General features: G+C 36.1%; 1 protein-coding gene across 1 annotated transcript in view; it reads left to right on the forward strand.

Moving 5' to 3' along the window:
- vsnl1a (visinin-like 1a) overlaps nucleotides 1-17,589 on the forward strand; it is a 48,330-nt gene that overhangs the window by 28,456 nt on the left and 2,285 nt on the right. The window contains 2 exon segments of the mRNA NM_001007366.4: nucleotides 14,320-14,535; nucleotides 17,136-17,581. Coding sequence (NP_001007367.1) covers nucleotides 14,320-14,535; nucleotides 17,136-17,333 — 414 coding nt within the window. The 3' untranslated portion in view covers nucleotides 17,334-17,581.

Consider the following 17,589-nt stretch of genomic DNA (forward strand, 5'->3'; position numbering starts at 1 on the left):
ACTCATTGATTAAACAGTAATTAGCAATTCAGTACATAGTTGATATAAGGAGCTCAAGTTTGTTTTGTAGCAATGTAAAGCAGCCTGATCCCAGAACAGCATGACAGCATCGGTTTACATCATCCATATCTGAGCCTAGCGATGCTCGTTATCATGCTAATTTAAACACAGTACAGGTGGTGCAGTGTCTTTTGCTGAATCAGAGAGATGTTGAACTTCACTCATTTTCTCCGCAGGAGGATGACAACATGACGTTATGCTATTCACCTTCTCCACACTTTCCCTGGCCTGTCATGAAGTAACTTGTGTATGTTGGTAGGAACGGAAAGGTTGCATAAATTATAGGCCATTGTTTATTCATGATTCGTGCGCTTGAAGAGAGGCACTTTGCTGTAAAGGAAGACAGAGGCTTTTAAAATGTTCTCGCATGAGAGTGGATGAGAGTCAGTCATGTGTAATTTATTTACTTGGGACATTTCTTGTGTTGTGGAGTGTAATATTCTGTCACAAAGTGGGCCATTTATTTATCTTTTTTATCAGTTTAAGGGTATGTCTTTATTATTTTCTAATATAAAAAGACATTGTGGATAAATTTAGAGGCAAAACTTCTCGTTGGGTATTTTATTGTATGCTGACAGTGTGTTGTTTTTTGTGTGCTGGTGTCACTGTGTTGTTCAGTTCTAGTGTAGTATCAACTATAAGCCGTTTTTAATAACCCTATATTTAAAACCCTCATTATTAGTGACACCAGTGGTCTGCAGTCAACAACATATTGCTTGTTTTGCACTCATGCAAACATAACATATAAGAGAGCACTGTTGGGGAAGCTTGTTTTAGCCATCAGTAAAAGAAACCAAACTAGTAGTTACATTGAAACTACATTTTTCAGGCATATATTACAAAGACATTCAAAAGCAATCATATTGAGTGAAATAGTTTTGAAATACCATTATGAAATACAAATATGATGTCAAATCATAATGTTTTATCCAGACCGCCAAGATTCAAAGTACAAAACTGCAATAAGTAAAACATTGCAATAACAAAATAATTTACTTAGATTAGGCACATGGTAACATAAAAAAGAAAAGAAAGAAAAAAGATTAAATGTGGCTCCATTTTGCTTAGAACATTCGGTAATGCTTTATTTTGATGGTCCATTTGTCTATTAGTAGACTGTATGCTTGATCTTCTGATACCGCTTCTTCAACAGACATTTAACTGACTATAAGAAACTTTGCAAGTACATTTCAACTTACACTAACCCTAACCCCAACCCTAATCCCAGCCTAACACTCAACCTATAATCTAATGAAAATTAATTGGCATGTAGATGCAATGTAACTTAAAAACAACTTTCAACAAACGGACCATCAAAATAAAGTGACCAAACTTTCACACAACGTTGTTACTAGAACAATATTTACAAAATAACAGCAATAAATAAATCAGTTGTACATTGTACATTTAGCCCCTTGTGTAGCCCCTATAGTGCTTTTTTAGATTTCAAGAGTTCGCACTTAACTGATGATTAATTATAAGCTACTTTGGCATGCTGTCCCGGGAGAGAGCCCTGAGATCATAAGATCCTCGAGCCCGGGGCTCCCTCCTGTTGCAAGGCGAGAGGGGAGTTTGAGCTCAGGTAAATCTCGGGAACTTCCCTGTCATGGTGGCTGAAGAGCAGATAGTAGTTGCTTCTAAAGAGATAAGTACTAGGTAGTACTAAACTTCACTTTGCGAGTTTACATGCTTTCTCTCACATTTTCATACTATTATTTTAGCCTGATCTCATGCGGAAACGTAAGTATTTTACATTTTGTCAATTTAGTGGCTAATTCGTATGAATTTGTACGAGTTCAGTCATACAAAAATGTAAATAGAGGCGTGGCACCCAACCCAGCCCCTAAACCCTACGTAATTGGGGGATGAGCAAATTGTACTAATAAGATTATACAAATTCATTCGAATTATCCACTAAATCGATACGTTACAAATTGCAGTGAGATTATGTTAACTTATGACGTTATGAAAGTTATGAAAATCATGATTTTGTTAGTAACTTTATTTGCTCAAAACTTTCACATTTCTCTTTTAGAGGCTAGTTCATTCTGACAGCAGAGTGTCAGTGCTGTTATATTCATTCATTCATTTTCTTGTCGACTTAGTCCCTTTATTAATCCGGGGTCGCCACAGCAAAATGAACCACCAACTTATCCAGCAAGTTTTTATGCAGCGGTTGCCCTTCCATCTGCAACCCATCTCTGGGAAACATCCACACGCACACACACACACACTACAGACAATTTAGCCTACCCAATTCACCTGTACCGCATGTCTTTGGACTGTGGGGGAAACCGGAGTAGCCGGAGGAAACCCACGCGAACGCAGGGAGAACATGCAAACTCCTCACAGAAACGCCAACTGAGCCGAGGATTGAATCAGCGACCCAGCGACCTTCTTGCTGTGAGGCAAACGTGCTACCCACTGCGCCACTGCGTCACCTAGTGCTGTCATAACTGAAACTAAATTATATTTCTATTAAAGGTGATTAAAAACAAAAATATTAAACTAACAGCTATTAAATATTTAACAAAACAAACTAAACCTAAATGTAAACTTAATCAAAAAATTTATAAATAGTGCGCACACACCCATGCGCATGCACACCCACATGTGCGCGCACACACATACACACACACACACACACACACACACACACACACACACACACACACACACACACACACACACACACACTTGTCTTATTTCATGTGGTTCTAAACTTTTATAGATTTCTTTTTTCTATTATACACAAAGATGTTTGGAAGAATTTTGGAAACCAGTAGCTATTGACATCAATAGAAGAAACAAAAAGTATTGTTCAGTGTATCATTCTTAGTGTTCAGCAGAAGAAAGAAACTTAATCATGATTGGAACAAGAGGAGAATGAGTAAATGATGACAGAAGTTTCATTTTTAATGGACTATCCCTTTAAGGTTAGACTGGTTAGCAAGACATTATCACCCCCTGCTGGCAGATGCCTCAATTACACCACATTAAATGAACAATCATTTTTATGAGATCATTCTTATCGCAGGAAACATTTTATCAACATTTTCTTTTTATAGACCTCTTAAAACAGCGACAAAGTCCAGATAGCTGCTGGCAAAAGGTTTGTCTAAAAGCGACAAGGAACTTATTAGCTCAAAAATAAATACAAAGAACTCACAGATTCTGATACGATAATTTAACATGAGTGCTGCCTCAATCTTGCAGCTGTTTCTTCGGGAGGTTTATGTCTAAGCACTCTACGGTGTGTTTAGGAGTGTGTAATACGTGTGTTTTGCAGAGAGTCGTGGCAGCCTTCCAGCACTGGCATTACCATCCGCCCAGTCAGTATTATCAGCAGTGGGGTCTGACCTGCTGTAGGAGCCGCTTCATTTGATCGGCATGCTGAGCCCTCAACAGCTGCCTCTGCTTTGCTCACGGTGGAGGTTTATACGTGCGATGACAGTGATGACAGCTTGCATGGTGGCTCAGATACTGTAGGAATGTGCTTTTGGTGTGTGTCTTCTTGACAGCAGGCAGAGAAATGTGTTCAGAGAAATCTGATTTTATTGCCGAGCACACTTTTTTCTGTAGTGCTGTTTTACTTTTGTGGAGCTCGACTTGTGTAGCTTTAGCATTCTTAGCATATACTGATAAATTCATCTGAAGAGTCATGATGGTTGACTGGTCACTGGGGCTTTTGCACAATATACTTCTATATTCTGTAAGGCATGCTGCATTTCTTCTGGTTTTTTACTGGTTGGTGCTTTGTTAAACATTGAAAAACTATCAATTTGATCATAACTGTCCATTTCATATGCAGACTGATATCAAATATTGTTTACTGCCATACCTATGACATTTGGATATTATAAAGAAATTAAATGCAACAATATGTGAGCCTGGATCACAAAATATTTACGTCCTAAAAATCTATAGTCTTTAACTGCATTGGGTATCTTCAGGAAAATCCAAAAATAATGACAAACTAATAGTTATTACATAAATTATTAGTATATTAAGTAAAGATCATGTTCCTTGAAGATTTTTGTTAATGTCCTGCTTTTGGTATATATATATATATATATATATATATATATATATATATATATATATATATATATATATATATATATATATATATATATATATAAATTGATCTGGACAAGTTTAAATGTGATTTTCCCGGTATTGATATATGAATATACTATACATTATATTCTCAGATATTTAAATTATATATCACATAATATTGCACTCTACAGTTTTTATGAATTAATCTCTGACAGAGTCGCCACCTATACAGAGGCTTTAAAAATAATAAGAAGTGAGAAGGCTAAACAATTGTATGACTTGTTTAACAGATATGTTTTTTTATTTAACCCCTTACAAAGTTCCTGTTTGATGTTTACACCGTATGTAAATTTTTTTTTTTTTTTTCATGGCTCAGTATTTGATTAATTCTATATTGGACATTTCTCACTCAGTTGTGAAACACTACAATGGAATTAAGTTTGACCTAAATTGTTATATTTTTAAAATAAAATTATTTTTATCTCCACCCCTTACTCTCAGTTTAAGACAGGGGTGTCTAAACTCCAACTCAGGTACATTCTGATTACGTACCTCTATATACATTTCTGGAGAGAGCAGCTTTTTTTTTTTGCAGTTTTTGTTTTCGCGTATCTGCCAGAAACTATTATGTGCCATTCGCGCCTGCTCTTCTCATGTTTATCCACCAGAGGCTGCTGTTGACTAACTAACTAACTGACTGAGCTACCCTCCTCCTTCCCAAACCCAAACAATAGTATTTTAAAAAGCACCGATTGACCCTCCCACCCCCTTCCCTAAACCCAACTGCAATTTTTTAAAAAGCAATCTAGAAAAAGAAAAGCCCTTGTCTGATTTTTCAGATTTTACCACATTCTCTTTACTGTGTTTTGGCTTCTGTTTTTGTTTTACTCGCTTTCTGAAACCGTTCTTTGCCTGACTCAAACCCTGTCATTGCAGTCAACTCCGCTCTGCATCTCAAGTACGCCAACGCACATGGCGAGCTACCAGACAAACTGGTAACAGCGGAAAAGCCGTCTACATGCAAGTAAGCAGTCAGCTGGTAAGCGCAAAAAGGAGCAGCGCCATACGGTTCTGTATAATTTGTTATATTATGTGTACTTCTGGTTACATAATTCATGATCTCCAGAAACAAATATAGGGCTATGTTTTCAGAATGAGCCTATGATGCAACACTCGGTCCTAGTGGACTGGTATCTTGGAGAGTTTATCTCCAACCATAACCCAACACACCTGAACCAGCTAATCAAGCTCTTACTACTGTAGGTATACTATAAACTTCCTGGTAGGTGTGTTAAAACAAGTTGGAACAAACTCAGCAGGACACCGGACCTCCAGGACCAAGCTTGGACACCCCTGGTTTAAGACTTATCTCTATTAAATAAATCTCTATTAAATAACTGCTATTTTGTAGAACTCTTAGTGGTGTATATTATGTTGTGAATAGGTTTTAAGATAACTCTAGTTAGCTAATTAGTAGAACTCTTAGTGGTGTAAATATTTTGTGAAAACAGACTCTGGTCTCTGTGTGAAGCATTGGCTGCTGTCAGATTTCTTGTGCATACAATTATCTCACTGGATTATTACAATTAATGTAAAAAAAATTGGTTGTGAAATATTAATTCATTCATTTTCCTTTGACTTAGTCCCTTTATTCATCAGGGGTCACCACAGTGGAATGAACCGCCTGTTTTGAAATATAAACTGATATTTTCTGCTTAAAGGCAAGATAGAAATAAATGACTTGAAACTATTTTTGTTGGTTTTGCACAGTACTGTACACATGGATGTCTGTTTCTAAATTCAGATGTGCCTCGATCCAAAGGAAAGTGAGAAGTTGAATATTAAAGTAATGTGAAATTCTTGAATTTCACACAGCCTTGCCCTAGATAGTTACTTAAAAAAACCTGTCTCTTTTACATAACAAAACATTTCATAACTTGGCAGATTTGCACGGAGGAACTGGCAGAGGGGGTCTTGCATGCAGCACAGCGGCCGCTCTGCAGTTCTTCATGACTTGCACTTTGCTTGTTTTCTTTTTGCTCTCCTCTACTTTGGTGAAGGGCAAGGCCATATGGAGCAGAAGGACCAGCCCCATGAGAGAATCATTTTGCATGTGTTCAGGGTACATCGCAGTGTGCATTTCTTCCTGTCTCAGCTCGCTCTCCTCCAGCCAGTGCCAGTCTGGCAGGAGCTCATGAGCGGACCTGTGCTTTCCCAGAGGGCCTGTGCTTTCTGGAGGAGTTCAGCAGTGTATGCTGTGAGCTCTTTGATATATACAGGAACACGCTGCATCTTCACAGGCAGCGCTGTGTTCAGGCATTTGATGCTGTTTGATTTTTGTGCTGCATGGGTTGTGATGAGATCAGAGAGCACTGCGGTCCCATCGGCATCACTGCTGGGTTTGTGAACTGATGTCTTGTGTTCAAACTTATGTGCAATGTGTAGATCATGCTATATGTGCAATGCAAATATCATACTGTATCATACATCGGCTGTACTGTAGGTGCCAAAATGGTTCAGATGAGTATTATGCAGTCAAACTGTTGTATAAACGCAATATCACACTTGTAGCAGTGCGATGTGGCTGTATATCGACGCTAGTGGTATGCACACGTGCTTAGTGTCCCATCAGTGGCAATATACAGTCACATCACACTGCTACGAGTTTGATATTGCGTTTATACACGTCATAACCGTGTATATAAAAAAGAAAATCAAACATGGAGAGTCTCAAAATCCATTTGTAAGAGGAACTACTTTCTTATGCCATTCATTCACATCTGTAGCTGACGTCAGAACAGCTGCAACCCTGGCTATTTGACACACGTCACTTTAGAGCTAGTATTTAAATGATTCTGTAGTGTTATGTCTAAAGTGATGATTTTGCCAACAGGTGATTTTGCCATCAGCCTAAATTAGGGTCTATCCTTATAAATAAACTGCAATCTAAGCAGCTACATTCTCGTCTAAAAAAGCCTCAAAAGTGCATTATGTTGCCTAACAGCAGCAGTATTTGACAAACTAGAGTGTCCACTGCCTGTTGCTGTATGTGGGCGAAGTAATACACAAGTTGTTATCACAAATGTTATTTGCAGAATATCGCATATCAGATTTAAAAACCAGACAGAACTGTGTGTGTGTGTGTGTGTATAATATTTTTTCTTCTGTAGAAATTCTTATTTATTTGTTTTATTTTGGCTTAAATAAAAGCAGTTCTTAATTAAAAAGTCTTAAGGTCAATATTATTAGCCCTTTTAAGCTATATACTTTTTGATAGTCTACAAAACAAAATATTGTTATACAATAACTTGCCTAATTACCCTAACCTGTCTAGTTAACCTACTTAACCTAGCTAAGCCTTTAAATGTCACTTTAAGCTTTATAGAAGTGTCTTGAAAATTATTTAGTAAAATATTTTTTACTGTCATCATGGCAAAGATAAAATGAATGAGTTATATTAGATAAGTTATTAAAACTATTATTTTTCTAAATGTGCTAAAAAAAAAACTTCCCTCTGTTAAACAGAAATTTAAGAGAAATAAATAAGCAGGGGGGCTAATAATTCTGACTTCAACTGTATATATATATATAAAAATATATATAAAAAAATACAAACCTAAAACTAAAAAAAATTTATCAATGTGAAAGTTTATAATTTATCATCTCTTTTTACTGTAAAAGTCAAAACTGCATGAGGTTAAATCTTGCTGGCAGAGAAGATATTTTGACTTTTTTTTTCATAAAGTAAGAAAAGTATGAACTGTTAATTTTATGCCATACATGTATAAAAAACTTTAGAAAATATTATTAAATGTTGCTTAAATTTAAATCAATTATGTATTATACATGCAAATCTATTCATGTGATTCAAAGCTTAATTCTCAGCGTGAAAATTCCCAGTCTTTAGTGTCACATGCTTCCTCAGAAATATGATGTTATGTGAAGACACTTGGACCCTCTTGTCCTAGAACACACATTTGCTTTCTATCATGGAGAAGTTGTTTTTCATGCTGAGCTTTTCTATAACTTTCTATAAACGTATCCCCAAACACCCACCACCCTTTCTGCATTTCTTACATCCTCAAAAAGACATTAGCTATTATGTTTATTGAGTAATTTTTCTCTCATGAGGACTGTTGGCTGCTCTCAACAATGGTGATTTCGGGTTTTGCTGTCCTCGCGGGCACATTTGTTTCACACTCACACACTCTTTTCTCTCGTTCTGTGAAAACTATGAGAATCTCATTTCCCAGTCTTTAAGCATGGCATCTGTTCCTAAGTGCTCAGAATTTATTATTAGCTTAGTTTAGCTCTACCATCGCACTCCAGTAATTCCACTGCTTAATATTTAGCAGCCAAATGACTCAAAGTTGGAGTTCGTTAACAATTCAGAAATACTGAGCATGTTTATATTTACGGCAATACACTAATTAAATAGCACACAAAAATCAATTTAAATAACCTGTTATCTTGGTTTTCATGCAATAACCCATCCATGCATGTAAAACACATTTAAAAGACTACATTAATAAATCGGTAACACTTTACAATAACAGTACATGAATAATGATGTGTTAATATGTAAACAGAACATTACTTTATTATGAACTAATGATGAGTGTGCCTGTGCTAATCATTGTCTTCCTTTAACTACAACATGAGTTCATGTGTAAATAATGGCTACCATTATTGTCAGTACATGTTTGTTTATTAATCGATGTATTAATTACCACATAAGTTTATGCTTAATTTAATTTAATTTAATTAGGTTTTGGGTAAAATTAGGGGTGCAGAATGAGTTCATGCTTTAAAACTACTAATCAACAGTTAATTTTACAATAATATGCATGTAATAAGCCAGTAGATAATTGCATGAATTGTGACCTAAACTAAAGTGTGGTTCATGAGTAGTTAAGGATGAGTTAATGGTGATGTGCCCCTCCAAGTAAAGTCATGACAGAATTATACAGTTTTTTAACTAAAATTAAACTTTTCCCACAATTAGCAGAACCGTATACACTCAAGGAGCAAAATACAAGGCGAGATCTGCACAACTGCAAGCACATTGCCAGCTTCACACTTTTTGCAAAACATTACACACAGTGATATGCAAATCACTAAACACACTTGGATGCTTTCGACACAGAAATTTTTCATAATGGAATTTCCTTGCAATTTCAAAGCAACAGCTTTCCAATGAACACACACATGAACCATAGGTTAAACACAGCCATCAGGTGTGCACACACACTGCTGCAAAACTGTAGACACACCAATCAGCTGTAACCCCAATAAAAAAAACAATAGGTATAAACCATTAGTCTTCGATAAACATGTTTACAGTAGTATAACTATAAATAGTAGTCTTCAATAAATATGTTTTACAGGAGCTATAAATATTAATCTTCAATAAATAGGCCAATATTGTAGTATGAAAGAGGAAGCACGAAAGTAAGGAAGATTGGTAAACAGGAGACAGGGGATGGATTTTTTATTTTTACAATGAAATGTATACATCACCAGAAAGCTGAATAAATAAGCTTTACATTGTTGTATGGTTTGTTAGGATAGGGCAGTAATTAGCTATCAGTTTATCATTGATTGGTAAATACAGTATGTTCATGTATTTGATAGCAATTCCTCTCAAGCCCTGATTATAGTCAGTTAAAATGATACAAGTGTTTAAGATGGATTAAAGCAGTGTCTAAATGAAGCAAACAGATTTATATTGAATGAGGCGTGTGTGCTGTATGGTGTTAAAATTGTGTTTTGTTATAGTGTTGTAAAGTTTTGGATGTGTTTAATTTAGTAAAGGTTCTGATGTGTTCTGCTGTTTGTGTATGTGTATGTGGAAATTGTGTGTGGTGTTTTGACATAATGAGCCTTAATTTCAAAATTGCACTTAAGCATTCAGAAAAACTGTAACAGCTCATGGGTTCATGTTGGTTACATTTAGCTTAAACTTAAATGTTAATTAATACATTATTTATCAACATGTAACAAGTAAATAAGATTGTCATTATTCACACAGGATCTCTTGTGACTCGTGTTGTAGTAAAGTTAGCTCATGATTAGCGCGCGCCTTAACTCATCATTAATTCATAATAATGTTTAATTTACATATTAATATGTCATTCATGTACTTATTAGAAAGTATTACCAATAAATCTGTATTGGTTCTTGAAAGTGACATAAATTACTAAATAAGTAATTAATAAAACTCAAAAAAACAGTATTGCAACATTGTGTATATTAATCAAATTATTAGCATTGTATTGGACTTTTCCACACATTCAAGCATTAAATTTGCATGAAAGTTCTAAAAGCAACTCATGCTAACACATTCCCAGCTAACAGGTAACATTCCCAGAATATTTCCTAAAAGTTGTGTAAATGTTAGCATGCAACTTTATAAAAAAAATTACATTTCTGAAACATTCTTATAACGTTGATAGAAAAACATTTTTCAAAATAAAGTACTTTGGAACGTCTTTAGGATAATAGTTATTATTAATAAACTTTTTCATAATGTTGATTAAAAATGTGCTAACATTAATATAATGTATATGTTAACATTACTACACTGTAAAACCTAACAGTCAACTTTATCAAATGAAATGAGTATACTTAACTGAAAATCTACTCATTTGAAAAGAGTTTTGAACTCAGTGTTAAAGGTAATGGGTTAATTAAATGCCTCATTACTTGAACTTAAATGGGTAAGTTCACAGTACTCAGATATATTAGTTTTTGTTTAACTAAAATGGTTTGTTTCAATCGGTTTCCTCAAACTGTTTGAGTTGCCTTAACTTTTTGGGTTTTACAGTGTGTGCATGACATTGAAACAATCTTTAACCAAAAGTCAATGTTTATTAATCATCTAAAAAATGGACGTTTTGAATGTTAAAAGAACAAATAATTAATAATGTTGTATAACTTAATAGCAACGCTGTGGCGCAGTAGGTAGTTGCTGGTTCAAGCCTTGGCTTGGTCAGTTGGCATTTCTGTGTGGAGTTGGCATGTTCTCCCTGCGTTTGCGTGGGATTCCTCCGGGTACTTCGGTTTCCCCCACAGTCCAAAGTTATGTGGTACAGGTGAATTGGGTAGCCTAAATTGTTCGTAGTGTATGAGTGTGAGTGAGTGTGTATGGATGTTTCTCAGAGATGGGTTGCGGCTGGAAGGGAATCCGCTGCGTAAAACATGTGCTGGATAAGTTGGCGGTTCATTCACCTGTAGATACCCTGGTTTAATGAAGGGACTGAGTGGAAATAAATTGAATCAATGAATATAACTTAATGGAATAATTCAAATTAAAATCATTAGTAAGATCATCACCTTATTTATGATTAGATTATTGATTACTCAGTTTATTCATCCAAAAAAGCCATCTCATTCATTCATTCATTTTCTTTTTGGCTTAGTCTCTTCATTAATCAGGGGTCACCACAGTGGAATGAACCGAGAACTTGTCCAGCATATGTTTTACACAGAGGATGCCCTTCCAGCTGCAACACAACAATGGGAAACACCCATACACTCTTGCATTCACACACATTCAATATGGCTTATTCAATTCACTATACCACATGTCTTTGGACTGTGGGGGAAACCGGAGCACCCAGAGGAAACCCACGCAAACACAGGGAGAACATGCAAACTCTACACAGAAATGCCAACTGACCCAGCCAGGGCTCAAACCAGCGACCTTCTTGCTGTGAGGTGATCATGCTAACCACTGTGACACCCTAAAAAACTCCATCTGTATTTGCGATTGTTTTCTGGCATGCATTATGTATTGTAAATGTTCTCAGTAGTGCCTATAAATCTTGCCTTTATTTGTGTCACTGCAGCTTGGCACCATGGTGAAAACCCTTTATCTCCCTCTGCTCCTCATTAGATTGGAAATAAGTTATGTTTTGGGCACATTAGGTGACAAATAGTGCTTTGGCTGGGACTGCATTGAGAGTGGGTGAATGTAATCTTGTCTTCAATCACTGAGAGAGTAACACTGTTAGAAGGGAGGTGAGGAGCTGTGTGAGAGTAACTGCACAGCTCTCGTCCGCATTGCAGACCCTCTTCTGCATTGAGGCAGGCTCTGTGCTAGGCTTTGATGGACTTAGTTAACACACACACTCACATTCGCTCACCCACCCGCCACCAAAACCTCCTGCAAACATAGCGCTGTCTGTGAAGTTTTTGTTGCTTGAAGCTTGGTTCGGCAAAATGAGAGTTGATGAGCTCTGCAGCGTTGAAATAAACATGGTTTTTGATGTGAGGAAATATCAAGCATTTCTGCTCAATAGAAATATCAGTATTGTGATCATTACTGTTTTTGAGTACTTTTTTAAAGCAGCTGTTTTTGTAAATCAATAATTTGTAATACATTTTGTAATTTGAAATGTACACTTCTGTTTAAATGTTTTACAGTATGATAATAGTGTTATTATGAAATAAAATATCTTGTAAATATTATGTAAGGTTATTATTTTTGTAATTATATGTTCATTCTTAAAAAAAAACCTTTTAGAAGTACAATACTTTCTCGAATGCTTTTTCATTCGTATTTAAATAAAAATCTAAATTAAACACTTGTATAATAATTGCTTTAAAATACATTCCTACCTGCATAATACAATTTACAAAATTCAAAATACAATATTCCTGCAACTGGCACATTCCACCATTCACTGCTACCGTCGCTGGCAGCTTGATCTCTGCAACCCTCACATGGCCACCGACTGAAGCTAAGCAGGGCTATGCCCGGTCAGTACTTGGATGGGAAGCCACATGGGAAAGCTAGAAGTGGTGTTAATGAGGCCAGCAGGGGGCACTCAACCTGTGGTCTGTGTTGGTCCTAATCCCCCAGTATAGTAAAGGGGACTCTATACTGCTAATTGAGACATTAAACTGAAGTCCTGACTCTCTGTGGTCATTAAAAATCCCAGGGTGTCCTTAGAAAAAAGACGGGGTTTTAACATCCTGGCCAAATTTACCCACTGGCTTGTGTCCATCATGGCATAATTGGTTTCATCCCTCTGACTCCCCTCCACCAATCCGCTGGTGTGTGGTCTGGCGCAATATTGCTGCTGTCTCGTCATCCAGGTGGATGCTGCATACTGGTGGTGCATGAGGAGATCCCCCCCCCATTGTGTAAAGCACTTTGAGTGTATAGAAAGCGATATATAAGGAATTATTATTATTTTTATTATGGTTATTATTATTATTATTATTCAACTAAAAGCTACAGTTAAGCACATGGCTATATCAAGAAGCACATACATTTCACATTAAGTTTGGGTTCCTCCAAAAGTTCATTCATTCATTTTCTTATCGGCTTAGACACCTTTATTAATCCGGGGTTGCCACAGCGGAATGAACCGCCAACTAATCCAAGTTTTTACGCAGCGGATGCCCTTCCAGTCGCAACCCATCTCTGGGAAACATCCACACACACATTCACACACACACTCATACACTAGGGACAATTTAGCCTACCCAATTCACCTGTACCGCATGTCTTTGGACTGTGGGGGAAACTGGAGCACCCGGAGGAAACCCATGCGAAGGCAGGGAGAACATGCAAACTCCACACAGAAACGCCAACTGAGCCGAGGTTCGAACCAGCGACACAGCGACCTTCTTGCTGTGAGGCAACAGAACTACCTACTGCACCACTGCCTCGCCCCCTCCAAAAGTTTACATATATAAAAAGAATATAAATAGAATATATGGAAATGAATATAAATTAAAATAAAAATTAATTTATCTAACACTAGCACTCTGCTGTACAACAGTGTTATGTTTCTGTCACTAAATCTGTACTTTAAATCAAACTTTTATTTTGATGGGTTGTTGTGGAAATGCTTTGCAGTCAAATATGCACAGACTTTAGTCCATGTTGTGATTAGATTAATTGTAACAGCTATGTTTTTCAGATTCTTTGATGAAGAATTCATTTAAGTTGAAATCATATCAATTTTATTGTTTTGAACAGCAGTTTTTAAAATAAATTCCATAAATACACATTAGTCAGTAATTTAAGAATTGAGAGATGCCTTGCATGAGTGTTGTTTCTTTATTGTCAAATATGCGGTTTTAGTTATCTGTACTTAACTAAAAAAAAATCAAGTTCAGGACAAATGATTACCAGTTATCAGATTGTAATTTTTTAATTGTATTGTTTCTTCTCTTCTTTAGTTTTTCCCTTACGGTGATGCCTCAAAGTTTGCTCAGCATGCTTTCAGAACCTTTGACAAGAATGGCGATGGCACCATCGACTTCAGAGAGTTCATCTGTGCTCTGTCCATCACATCACGAGGCAGCTTCGAACAGAAGCTCAACTGGGCCTTTAACATGTATGACCTGGATGGAGATGGCAAAATCACACGAGTCGAGATGCTTGAGATCATTGAGGTACCTGAATTCAGTCTGTTTACTTCCAGTGATAAACTTTTAATATGTTGTGCATGAAATGTGTAAGATTATATGCATACAATGCTCAGCATTTATAAGTACACCCGTCACAAATCTCTCTTTTAAATTTATATTTTTTTTATAGGAAGCTATACAATATTATATTTGTGCATATACATTAGTTTAGTCAGTACTGAAACCAAATCTGGAGCTAAATAACAATAACTGTCCAAAAACTAGTACACCCAAACGTGTATGTTATTGAAATTTTGTAGGTTGTAATTTATTTTTGCAATATTTTACTTGAATTTAATTGTATTATCTTTTAAATTATAATTTTATTGTATTATCTTTCAATTTCTAAATATGTTTGGTGACTAATATATTATTTTAATAAATATATTTGTTTTAAAAATCTGTTTTGTTTTTAATGCACCAAAATACATTACCTATATTTACTGAGAAATGGATACAAATATTCATCTTCAAAATGGGGTGTACTCATATATGCTGAGCACTATACATGTATACATACTCTCAAAAAATAATTTGCTGTTTGTTCAAACTACTTATTTAAAACTTAATTCTTTTATGTTTATAAATAAATTTTCAACAAAAAAAAAAAAACATTAAGTTACCTTAATTCCTTCATGTTGTCCCAACACAATTCAATTGTGTGGAACCTAGCATTTTTACAGTGTATATGTGCATGCATTACATTGTGGGGACCATTTGGTCATTTGATCATTTGTGTATTGGAGCAAAGCAAAGCATCCAAGAATGATGAGAGCAAGCAACAATCTTCTGTCAGCAGTGCATAATAGCTCTGATTAAAAAGTATAAGATTTTTATTTATAAAATTCCTTATTTTAATATTTAAACACAAACATACCCACTTTGAAAAGACAGAAACTTCCTTGGACACTGGAGCGTTTAAATGCCATGCCAATGTGCTGACAATCAGCTGATAGATGCAGCTTTCAAACATTGGGTTCTATCATACATCTGGCACAATAAGGCACTAGATGTGTTTGGTGCATTTTGTTGCTATTTTCAGACCAGCGCAACCCTATTTTTCAAGTTTACCACCGCATTGTTTAAATAGCAGAGCCATTTGCACCACTTTGTGGACTCATGGGTGTTCTGGTCTAGAAAGGAGGTGTATATTTTGAAGAACTATAATAGACTGCACAATTGACCAGCTGAAAGTAGGTCTAAAGTCCAGCTCAGAGCACATTAGTTATGCACCTTAAATGCATACACATTGCTTAATACACACAGGATGTACAGCAATACACAAATATCTTTACAAATGAAAAATAATAAAGGATTAAATATTACAACAATTATTATTTTCTACATAAATATAAAAACCACTGCCTCCATGCCTTCTTCATCTCGGGGGCTTTTTCAGTTTATTCATGACAATTAGCATTTTTATTATAATGTCATTATTATTAGTATTATTATTTATTATATGCATATTTATATTTGTTTAATTAGAACAAGTTTAGATGTGTCCACCTGTCAGGTTTTGGAGATGTACTGTATGCATCACCATATGGGGCATAAGAATAGGAAATAGTTTGGAAATAGCTCTGTTTTTTGATCACACTTCGTTATTATTGTTCATTTATTTGTTTGCTGGAAATTAGAACTGAATTTAGAAATAGTCTTGAAACAAATCCTTGTGCTTAAAATAAAATATATGTATATATAGACTGATGGATGTCTTCAGTGGAGTATGTTCAACCGTTTCCTTATCCACAAAAGTAAAGAAGTAAAGAGAAAGTAAAGAGGCTGAATGGAGGAGGCTTGTTTTTTTATTCTCACGCAGATGGTACAAACTTACACTTAGTACAAACGCAGATGGTACAAACCTACACTTACAAAGTCACCATGTAAATAGAAATTGCGCCACGGAGTGACACAACTGACTCTCAAAGGGAATGGGATGAGACTTGGTTTAATGCACATTATGCTCAAAACCCGCCCATAACTCATTAAAAGAATGAGCACAACCCTGTTAGACAATGCGCCTGGGTACAGAGCGTATTTTTCCATCCTTAAAAAAGCAAAAGTGCATTCGGACATGCCCTTAATGCTTTTGCGCCATGCGCTTTAGACTTTGCGCCTAGATTTTTAAAATAGAGTCCATAGTGTCCGCTAGAGTGCTGTTGAAAACCAGTGATAATTAGAGCCAATCTCAGACATATCTGTTGAGCACATGAACACAACGGCCAATCAACAGTGTTCAAGAGTCCACTTATCAGTGCTCGAAATGCTCACAGGAAATGCTGCTATGATCACATATTTATTCATCTCAATACAAACTCATAGAAGTTGCTACTTCTGACACCCTTATCACCATTGCGGCCCATCGTGAAAGCCAAACTATTGCACAGCATCACAGCTTGACTGAACAATTCAGAATCAGCTCTCCTCATATGATGAGGAAAATCATGAATAATAATTAGACAGCGACACATCATTGTAGAACTTGCTACATCGCCACAAGTGGCAGCGAGTAGAGATATTGACTCTAATTACAGCACTCCGAATGGTTGAAATCCAACATGTTCTGTTTTTCTCACTGAAAGGCAATCTACAAGATGGTGGGGACTGTTATCATGATGAAGATGAATGAGGACGGCCTGACGCCCGAGCAGAGGGTTGACAAAATCTTCAGTAAGATGGATAAGAACAACGACGACCAGATCTCATTGGAAGAGTTCAAAGAAGCAGCAAAGAGTGACCCGTCCATTGTATTACTGCTGCAGTGTGACCTGCAGAAATGAGCGTCTCGGAAAAGAGCCAGGGACTGCACAAATGATTAATGTTCCATTCAGTTTGCAGCTATTTCCACTGATAAAAAAAATTGCTTGGACTACCTTTCAATGAATCCGCTTCCTGTGTTTGAAACACTTGTGTGCATGAGAATGTTCTTTGCTAACGAATTTCACACTCACACACTGATACAATCACACTTACACACATATTACAAATGCATACACACATACAGACCATGCCATGCACAAATAGAATTATATATAT

This window comes from Danio rerio, chromosome 20, assembly GCF_052040795.2.
Source record: "Danio rerio strain M-AB ecotype USA chromosome 20, GRCz13ab, whole genome shotgun sequence".
In the NCBI taxonomy this organism is placed as follows: domain Eukaryota; kingdom Metazoa; phylum Chordata; class Actinopteri; order Cypriniformes; family Danionidae; genus Danio; species Danio rerio.